Source organism: Miniopterus natalensis, chromosome 18 (assembly GCF_054644295.1).
Source record: "Miniopterus natalensis isolate mMinNat1 chromosome 18, mMinNat1.hap1, whole genome shotgun sequence".
Taxonomy (NCBI): domain Eukaryota; kingdom Metazoa; phylum Chordata; class Mammalia; order Chiroptera; family Miniopteridae; genus Miniopterus; species Miniopterus natalensis.
The window spans coordinates 15,760,810-15,771,007 of record NC_142098.1 but is presented as its reverse complement, the minus strand read 5'-3'; the positions used below and the strand labels follow the sequence as shown (position 1 = coordinate 15,771,007).

At 44.7% G+C, this 10,198-nt stretch overlaps 1 protein-coding gene across 1 annotated transcript; it reads left to right on the top strand.

The window, feature by feature from the left end:
* The first annotated feature begins 104 nt into the window (after positions 1-104).
* COX4I1 (cytochrome c oxidase subunit 4I1) lies at positions 105-7,934 on the top strand. Its single transcript, XM_016197227.2, has 5 exons — positions 105-202; positions 1,591-1,664; positions 5,806-5,973; positions 6,641-6,772; positions 7,678-7,934. Exons 2-5 carry the CDS (start codon positions 1,592-1,594, stop codon positions 7,812-7,814), a joined length of 510 nt encoding a protein of 169 aa, XP_016052713.2. The 5' UTR covers positions 105-202; position 1,591; the 3' UTR covers positions 7,815-7,934.
* The last annotated feature ends 2,264 nt before the right edge of the window (positions 7,935-10,198 follow it).

Genomic DNA, 10,198 nt, shown 5'->3' with positions numbered 1-10,198 from the left:
CAGCCCAGACCGGCGTTTTACGACGTTCGTGGCGTTTTCCTCCTTCCTCTCCAGTGACCTCTACCGCGGCCGGGCGCGAGGTGGAGTCCTCCGCGATCCCGTGGTCCTCTGCGGCACAGCCTTGCTCTCTTCCGGTCGCGAGCAACCCGGGTGTAGAGAGCGGTCGCGGTGGGCACGGTGGGCTGCGGCTGGGCGGCGGCAGGTGAGGCGAGCGGTGGCCAGCCCGCGCTCCCGGGGAGCCGGGGAGGATCGGGGACCGGAAACCATCGGGCCTGAATGTCCGCGGCCCGGCGGCCCGGCGCCGGCAGGAAGCGGCGTTTGGCCCTCAGACCCGGTGACATTGAGGCTGGAGCGCGGGGCTCCAGACTCTGGGTCCGCCGGGTCGCGTCTTAGGTGCGGCCCAGAAGCATCCGGGCCGGCTCCTTCTGCCCTGCCCTGCCCGCGGGCTGGCTTCGGGCTCTGACCTTGGAGCGCCCGCTAGACGAGGGCGCGGACCCAAGGGGCAGGTCGCCCTGCTGGCCTTCCGGGAGCGGCCCCTGGGCCTGCGTTGCAGCCTCTGCTCTGATCCTTTCAAACGATGTCTGAGCGACCTCCCCGGGCTTAACGGGGCTCGGGTAGAGGCGCTCCGCTTCCCTGCCTGGAAGGCGCTCAGTGTCCACCCTCGCGCGGGCCGGGCTGGAGGAGAATAGAAGCGAGACTGGAGGGAGTTCAGCTCTGACGTCATGCTTATTTGGCTCCAATTGGGGTGTTTTCTGAATGTGTTGGGGAGCCTGTCCACCGTCCACAGCCCCCGGAAAGGTCCAGTTTTAAAGGAGTAGTAGGTAGGGGAGATGGGCCTGCATCAGGAAGGGCCCAGGTGAGGCGTGGGTCATCCAGGTCACCCGTTTTCTGCAGGGATTGGAATTGAACCAGGGACGTGTTTGCAGCCTTTCTCCTTGATTTCCCCTTCTTAAATACTAAGTGGAAGGCAGCGCATGCTACAATAAATACTCTGAGTCATTCCTTATCTTTTCCGTTCAAACAGTGGAGCCCATCATGGCACCACAGAGCTTTACTGTTTCTAGCTTTCTCAGCCTCCTTACTATAATTTTTTTCTTCTTGTTTTTTTTTAATTTTTATATTTTTATTGATTTCAGAGAGAGGAAGGGAGAGCGAGAGAGAGAGATAGAAACATCAATGATGAGAGAACCATTGATTGGCTGCAGCCCGCAACCTGGGCATGTGCCCTGACCGGGAATCGAACCCTGATCGCCTGGATCCTAGGTCGAGGCTTAACCACTGAGCCACGCCCAGCTGGCTTTCTTCTTGTTTTTTAAGGAAGCCAGTTTTCTACTAATTGCCTGAATTGTGTATATATTATGGCACTAGGTCAATAATGAAGTTCTATAAAGACATGCTCACTACTAAGAAAAACCTTATTCTAGGTTATTTTGCGAATTCAGAGTCAGTAGTGAATGGATCATTTATGTTGAGGAGAAGAAAACAAAAGACTTGCATTGATTTTGACAATGCACCGGGGCAAAGTGAAGAACTGTGCCTAATGGGTGTTTGCCCTCATTCATAGAGAAGGTGTACATTTTTGTCTTTCAGAATGTTGACTACCAGAGTATTTAGCCTAATTGGCAAGCGAGCAATTTCCACCTCGGTGTGTGTACGAGCACATGGTAAGTTAACTTTTTTTACTTTTAAATAGGCTGAGCCAATTTCATTTTGCTCTCTCTGTGTGTAAGGCCCTGTGCTGGAATTTCAAACACAGATGGCTAAGATCCTGCTGTTGAGGGACTTGAGGAGAGGGATAAATATTTTAACGGGATACTTAGTTCTAGATTAAAGATTATTTATGAATCATTGAATACTACTCCTGGATCTTTGCTTATACTGACATTTTCTTCTTTTTCCTTCCTCTTTCATTTTTTCAAGTTCAGGTTTCACCCCTTTCAAGAGTTCTTCTTCACTGTACCTCATTTTAATGATCATCTCCCCATACAAAAAACTTTCAACCACTTACCTTTAATACTGTTTACATTATTGGGGCAATGGAAGGGAGAGAGCTTGGGCTTCCTAACCTGAGCTGGGTTTAATCTCATTTTACTTTTAGACTAGCTACTTAAGTTTAGGGATCTGTTTTCTTACCCAAAATATATGTAAAGAGCTTAGTTCAGTGCTTGGCACATAGCAAGGTTAGTTTTGCACATATCAAGCATCTTCTTTGTACCAGACACTGAGAGTAAAAATGATATGAAGTGTGGAATCTTTCCACAAGAATTTTGCAATCTGGAGAAGGACAGATACATGAAGACAGTGTTCCAGTAACAGATGGCCCCTGAGGAGAAGCATTTAGCCTGACTTGGAGTTCAGAGGAAGCTTCTGGAGGAGAGGCTTTGCTTTGCTGAAAGACTAGTAGGTTTAACTTCACATCCAAGAGGGGAGTGGTGAATCAGCATGGCAAGATGTGTTCTAATGGGTCAAGTGCAAGGCTTGAGTGGTGGATGATGAACTTGGAAAGCAACGTTTATGTATCTAGGGGCTCAATAACCAGTAACTTGTATTAACTGAACTGCTTTATATATGAATTTTTCCTTGAAATTGTGCCCTTTAATTAGTGATACTGTTGTCTTCAATTTCTCAGTATTCCTTATTGCCCAGGATAAGACTGTGGATACAGACTGTAAAACAGATCATTTTAGTAAGAGTATTATTGAGATGTTATTTAAACAAGTAATAAAGAAAAATTTATTGTTTTATACATAAAGAAACACCTTCATTAAAAGCCCTAAGAAGTCACGACAAAGATCGCATTTTGTTTCCATTTTGGTTTGCTGATAGCTTTTTGTTGGTTTAGTTTGTTTGAGGTATAATTTATGGAAGGTAAAATAAGGATTTTGATAAGCTCACACAGTGTGTAACGACGACTCTGGTCAGGACATACAACATCTCCATCACCCCCAAAATTCCTTCATGTCCCTTTGGTCATTCTGCTCTTTTATAAGCCGCCAGCTTCTATCTCCTTATAGTGGTATTGGCCATGACTTACTTTTAGGTATTGTTTTTGGCGAGGAGGTAAAATCAAATCGTCCCCTTTTGAAACCCTGTAGTGCCTTCTCGTGCCTAGAGTAAGATCTGGAGCTGGCCTTTCTGATCTCAGTACATCATACCCAAGCCAACAAGCCCACCGGCCCTCCCTGTTTGCTCAAGGTCCCAGCTTCCAGTGGTAGAGTATTTTGTCCCTGATACACATTAGGCTGGTCCCTCCTGCCGCAGCTCCTGAGTTGTGGATGGTTGCCTCTCTCTAATCCTCTCCCTCTATAACAATGTTATTTTATGTTATAGCCTTTCCTGACCACCTGTTCTAAAGGTGTTCTGTCCTACATCACCCTGCTTTGTTTTTCTTTAGAGCACTGATACACTGTGGGTTTGTGTGTGTGTATGAGTATTGTCTGTGCCTCTAGAGTGCAAGCTTCTTGAGGCCAGGGGCTGTGCCTGCCTTATTGCTGCATCTCTAGCACACAGTAGACAGGTGAGGAAAACTACAGTCCATTAGATAAGTCTTGGCATTTTAAAACTTTTAATTGTATAAATAATACGTGATTACATGAACTGGTTATTCACATAAAAATAGTAACACAATATGGAGTGCCATTGGTAGCCGCCATTGTCAGTTTGGATATTTGTGTAGTGACACATCTGATTGTGAGGGGAGTTCAGATTCAACAGATTTCCCAGAGGCTCAGCCAAAATTCCATCCAGGCTTTGGACAGAAATGACAAAACATTCACTAGAACGCAAAATCTTTGCTTTTTCTCTCTTTTTAAAAAGAATGTTTGGTATGTTAACCTTTGCTCCCCACTCCCCTCCATTTGCTGGGGGATCAGACCCCAAGTGCTGAAGAACCTCTAGCAGCCTTGAGATCACAAATTGGCCATTCTTGTTCTAGAAAATACAGTTTTATGCTTAGTACTCCAAGGTCATGAACATTTACAGTTGTGTCCCACTCAATGACTGGGATACATTCTGGCAAATGTATAGTTAGGTGATTTCACAAACCTAGATGGTATAGCCGACACCTAAGCTATGTGACAGAGTCTGTTGCTGTAGGCTACAAACCTGTCCAGCGTGTCACTAAACAAAACAACATGAAATTAAATCAAGCACAGGAGAAAATGATGTAATTAAGAGAGGTGAACACGAGATGTATGAGGCTGCTGCCAGTGTAGCGTGGCATACTGTTTTACAGAAAACTTACAAGTAGGAAGAGTATACTATAATGATAAAAATTATGATATAGTAAATATATAAGCCAGTAACAGTCACTTTCAAGTATTATGTAGTATACATATTGTTGATGCTGTATTTTTATAAGGCTGGCAGCGCAGGTTTGTTTATACCAGCATCACCACAAACACGTAATGTGTAACACATTGTGCTACAACGTTAGAAGGCTATGACATCACTAGGCGTATTTTTAAATAATTCACGTGTAAGCTGAGTGCTAGAGTATAGCCATTATTTTTAGTTCACTCATCATTTTAATAGAATCTTACATTGTAAAATTGGGAAGTAATTCTAGCCATTTTCAGATCAGATCCTTTCTGGTGAAGGTTGAGTATAAATACATAACTGTTGGTAGTCATTTGGGTGGCAAAGATAAGTATCTAGAGAAATCATACTACTTTGCTTTAGGCCAAATGTTTTATTTCACTATTGTTAACATGACTTGAGAGATTTTTAACCATTGGGACTAAGTTAATGGAAGGAAAACTTTTTTGCAGGACTTCATACCTCTAGATCAATTTGGAACATGGTTTTTTTGCTTGAAAAGACAGCTTTTAGCAGTGGGAAAACCCTAAGTAAAAACTAAAATAGCACTTTTCTGCTGTCTGAACTTTTTTCCTCTTGAGTAATACATGAGTACATGCTCATTTTAAGGAACTAAAATTTCTACCTATTTGAACAGAAGTCTCCAATTTGTCCCCTCCTCTTCCCTGGTTAGCAGCTTGAGTTTACTTTGCCAGGAGTGTTCTGTCTTTATGTGAGTGTGTGTGTGTGTATGTATATGTGTATGTATGTATAGATATATACACACTTACACATATATCTATATATATACCTATATATACACATACAGATACATATACATATACATGATTTACATTTCTAAAAAGAAAAACAAAACAACCCTGTATTGTTCTGTGACTTGGTGAGTACACGATTGTTTTTCCATTTTGAACACATGGATCTCCTTCTCTTTACTGTTGTAAGTTGTCTCCTGCCATACATATATCCCCCCGATTCCCTTTTTCTGCTCTTTCTTTTCCAGAGTACTTATTTCCTAACATGCTCTGTAATTTACACATCTGTTAATGTTCGTTGTTTGTTTCCCACTTTGAGCATGTAGTCACCAGTAGGTGGGAATCTTTGCTTTGTTCACTGATGATTTCAGATGTCTAGAAACATGCTTAACATATAGCAGGTGCTTGGTAGACATCTGGTGAATACTGTTAGTTGCAAGAAGTGCTGCCTTTGAGCAGTTGCTCCTGGTAGGTTTCTGTTTTGCTGTGATGAAAACTGCTACTGTTAACTGTTTACCTACTCTCCTCATTCTGCTGTCTGGGCCACTCAGGACAAGCCTGCTTCCTGTTCCACATGCTAGTCCTTCAGTTGTTTGAAACAGTGGTTGCAGCCCCCTGGGTTGACAGGTTTTCAGGGTTTGCATATATGTGCTAATCTTGGTTTTTAGAAAGTACCACCTTGTTTGTAACTCTGAACTTAAGTGAATTTTCAAATATCTATCCAATTTGTTTTTAGGGAGTGTTGTGAAGAGTGAAGACTATGCCCTCCCGAGTTATGTCGATAGACGTGACTATCCCTTGCCCGATGTGGCCCACGTCAAGAACCTTTCTGCCAGCCAGAAGGCTTTGAAAGAGAAGGAGAAGAACCCCTGGAGCAGTCTGTCAGTTGATGAAAAAGTTGAATGTGGGTATTGAAAGGAAGTGAGGCACACTGTATGACAGAATTTTTACTATGAGGGCCAGGGTACTGCCCGGAGACCAGCATACACTGGAGGTTCAGTGTGGTGTGTTTCTGGGCTCCAAGGCCCAGTTTCTGTGCTCTGCTGGCTGGCAGGACCTCTGCCCAGGCTCCTTTGTGCTTATGGGGCTCAGGCCCCTGGGGAGAAGCATGAACGTGGATGCAGAGCAGCTGAGTTTGGGTCATTTCGAGTGTGTAGCATGTGGATGCAGTGTCTCAGTGCCTCTGCTGGGTGGGACTGGGTTTACTATAAATTGTTGATGAAAAATCAGCAAAACATTGTCAGGTAGGAAAGGGGAATGAAAATAATATGATTAAATTGACCCTTATACTATAATCTCTAGAGGAATTTCCGTTTTAATTTTTTTTTTTTTTTTTACCCAAAGCAAACTGCATGCATTTTCTTCCCCCCTTCACCCCTTATGTGCATGTGTGAGAGCTTGTATGCATGTGCATGAGCATGTTACAGCCTCAGGCCTTTCTGTTGTATTTCTCAGCTCCATGTTTATCCCTCACTGTGTTGTGGGGAGAAATGGTGGAGCACTGAGGATGAGGGAGTGGTTGGTCCCCATAGTGCCTTATGCCTACAAACGACTCTTCTCTCTGCTCCCAGTGTATCGCATTAAGTTCAACGAGAGCTTTGCTGAAATGAACAGGAGCACGAATGAGTGGAAGACAGTTGTGGGTGCGGCCATGTTCTTCATCGGCTTCACTGCTCTCATTCTGATCTGGGAGAAACGCTTTGGTGAGTAGAGAGGAAAGAAGGGGCTGTGTGCCTGGAGTGGTTCAGATGAAAATCCCCCAGCAACACAAGAGCTGGAGTTTGCCAGCACGGCTTTGGCTTTCAGTTCCCAGGAGTGGGCTTGGGGGCACCTTCACACAAGATAGGGACTTCCATTTTAGGGTCCATCCTGGGATTGTTGATCATGTTTGTGAAACTGGCTTGTGTGAACTGAAGTTGTATAAGCCAGAACCTCATTCATGGTGGGCCATACCTGCTTGGTAGTGAACTACTTACCTACTTTGTACAGCACACATTTTCAGTAGGTATTTGTCTGCTCACCAGTTATCAGAATATGATGTAATGAAGGTTCAATCAACGAGAAGAAAACTTACTCAATGAAGGGCTTTTTCAGCTGTTTAGGGACTGTATCTCAATAACTAGAACTTTGGGTCTGAAGACCTAATAGTTTCTTAGTGTTGTGGTTGTCTGCTCATTTAGTGCTGCTCTCCTGTGTTCTTTTTGTCCAGGCAAAATAGGTATTTTCCCATTCCGAGTAGGTATAATCCTGTACTTGTAGTTTGACTTTGGACATGGGTTGACAGACCTGTGCCCAAGTCACCTTTGGCTCTGTTTGTGCTCTGTGCTACTCTGTAGACCCTATTATCAATGTCCTATAGAAAAGACATAATTTTAGCTTAAGTGTTTAATTGATAACTTACAACCAAAGGAATAATTTGAAACTATCAGAAGTTGTCAGAGCCCAGAATTCAAAACCAGAGCATTTTCCTGGGCATTGGTATTAAGTGGCAGATGACCTCACTGACCTACTTGCTACACTGTTGTGGCAGACTTAACCCATATAGTGCATTGCCTTAGAAACAACTAGTTAAGACAGTGTTGATTCATGAAGTTGTTTTGGACTGTAGTGTATGGCCCCATCCCGCACACCTTTGACGAGGAGTGGGTGGCCAAGCAGACCAAGAGGATGCTCGACATGAAGGTCAGCCCGATCCAGGGCTTCTCTGCCAAGTGGGACTACGACAAGAACGAGTGGAAGAAATAAGAACCCACCATTCACGTACCTGAACCTCACCATGTTCTTTCATTTCTTGCAGTTCAGCATATTCACTGGAAACTGTTATGTTGCAATACCAATGCTAATAAATGAACAGTTTACTTGAAATCCTTGTGATTGATTCCTTGATGATAACTGAATGAAATTGTCTGTTATTTGTAACACAATAGGTTTCTCCCAAGTGTCTGAAGTAACTATTTTGGGTATAAATGAAGCAGCAAAAATAAACTATACAGGAACATCATATAAAAACTAAAAGTAATGCATGAATGATGCCTGTACCCACCCAAATGTTCTCTTCCCAGCACTTATTAAATGTGATTCTGACTTGGTTTAACAACCAGACCCCCCCCCCCAACTAAAAATATATAGAGTCCTCTTGTGTGGGATGTTTTAATTAGGTGTATGATGAAATTTTTGTAAAATTTCTTTATAGTAGCCAGACCAACAGAAATCACCGTGTCCACTTTTCTTCTGGTACTGGCTCCCCCTTGTAATTATCAGTGTTAGTTGGAGTGGGTGGGCCATGAGCCTGGGGTGGTGGGCAGGAGATCTCAGTGGTAGACTCATTTCCTCCACCTGCTGATGGTGTGCTCAGTTCCTTGGTTACTCAGCCTTTGATCCCAAAAGCTACAACAAAGCCAATGCCAGGCAATGATTTATGAAGCGTTATCCTGGTCCTTGGCAAGCTTCCTGTAGGGTCCTCATCCCGCTCTCCTGCTCTCCTGCCCTGTTCTAACCCCAGTTCTCTTTGCTCCTCCCTGGAGATCCTGTATGGAGAAGCAGAAGCAATGCTGAAACGTGCTATGTGGTAAGAACAGAGGATCTGGTGCAAAGGGGTCTCCCAGCAGTATTGGTGGAGGAATGAGGCGAGGGTGGGAGGTGGCCATGGGGAAGCCCAGCTTTGCATTGGAAGGGAACTTTGCTCTAGAGCTTGATCAAGGGAATGTCACGGGAGGTGGGCCTTAGGTAGTTACCAGTTGCAGGTTAAATATAGTCTGTGATTGTAGTGTCTTCTGGCTGCTTAGAAGTGCCCTCGATCCCTTGTTCTCAAAGGGTAGCTGGCTTCCCTGGGAGTCTCTCCTCCCTGGTGGGGAAGAGGAAATTTCTTGGAGCATGGGAGTCTGGCTGTGAGATGGCTTTGGCTACAAAGCTCAGGCCTCCCACTGTGTGATGCCATTTTCAGTTCCTTCCCAAGGTGGGTTCCTGTGGTGGGGCTGAGGCACCTGACCTGGCCCAAGCTTACCCCTGGCCCACCACCTGGCTTGTAAATGACTGGTGGTGGTGTACCTACCCTGGAGGTTACTTTTACAATTTAGCCTTTAGATAGCAGGATATTCAGATGGGACTGTGACTGAATCTGAGCAGCAATTCACACAACTCAGGGATAGGTCTACTATGACCGTGGGACTTCGTAAGTCCTCATTTTGGGATGAGGGAGTGAACATCTTTTGTATGAAGGATATTTGTACCTTATTTGCTGGGGATGTGGACTTGTTTTGCTCTGTGGAGGTTCATAAATGTGTAGAGCAATGTGCATGGTCTCTGAGTAGCCTAAGAGATGGACTGTGCCAGGTCAGTTACTGTCTCTCAGCTTCAAACCCACCCTTCCATACCTGCTAATGGATGCTGGCACTGGGATGCTGCCCACTGAATTTCAGCTTGGCCAGCTGGCTTGGCCTAGGTCACTAGGGGCCCTCAGGGAGCCTGGCAGGCTGGAGGAGAAAGGAGCTCTTTCTGTCTGCTTCCTGTGTCCTGTCTGTTTCCGTTTCCTGCCTGCTTCCTATCGGTGTCCTGTTTACTTCCTGTGAGCGTCACTGGCATGTGTGTTCACCCCAGCAGTGGCAGTTCTTTTCGTAGCAGCAGCCGTACTGAGTTTTCAGTTGCTCCCTCGCGTGCAGGAGCAGCCTGAGCATACTTCTCTGAGAAGCCCAGGCGCAGGTGGAGAGCAGCACCCAGCAAGGCTGAGGTGTTGAGGCCTGTCTGCATGACCTGTGCAGCCCAGAGGCTGCCAGACCCAGGTATCCCGGGGCCCACGAGGTGTCGCAGAGTGCTCTCTGAAAGGGAGGCATGGTTACTTTTTTAAAGAAAAATTGAATAAATTGAACATTTAGTTTTCATTTATCTTTGATGTGGGTATTGAAGGGGAAAAAGGTGTTATTAGGTTAGGAGGTGTCGACAGTGCTATCTTTTGAATTTCTGTAAAGTCCTTTGTGTGCTTTACAGAAATTCAATTAGACACCTTATTGTGTTCAATTTCACTTTGAAACTTGAGTTTATCTTTAGGTATGAGGGGTTAACAGTGCTGTTCCTGCAACTCGCAGACATGTTCGGTACTCACTTGATCCACAATATGGTAGTTCTGTTTTTAA

Excerpts from the sequence above, each read along its gene's own strand:
- COX4I1 (XM_016197227.2), top strand. The coding sequence starts at position 1,592 with ATGTTGACTACCAGAGTATTTAGCCTAATTGGCAAGCGAGCAATTTCC. Across the intron at positions 1,665-5,805 it reads GGTGTGTGTACGAGCACATG|GGAGTGTTGTGAAGAGTGAA; the intron begins GTAAGTTAACTT and ends ATTTGTTTTTAG. Across the intron at positions 6,773-7,677 it reads GATCTGGGAGAAACGCTTTG|TGTATGGCCCCATCCCGCAC; the intron begins GTGAGTAGAGAG and ends TTTGGACTGTAG.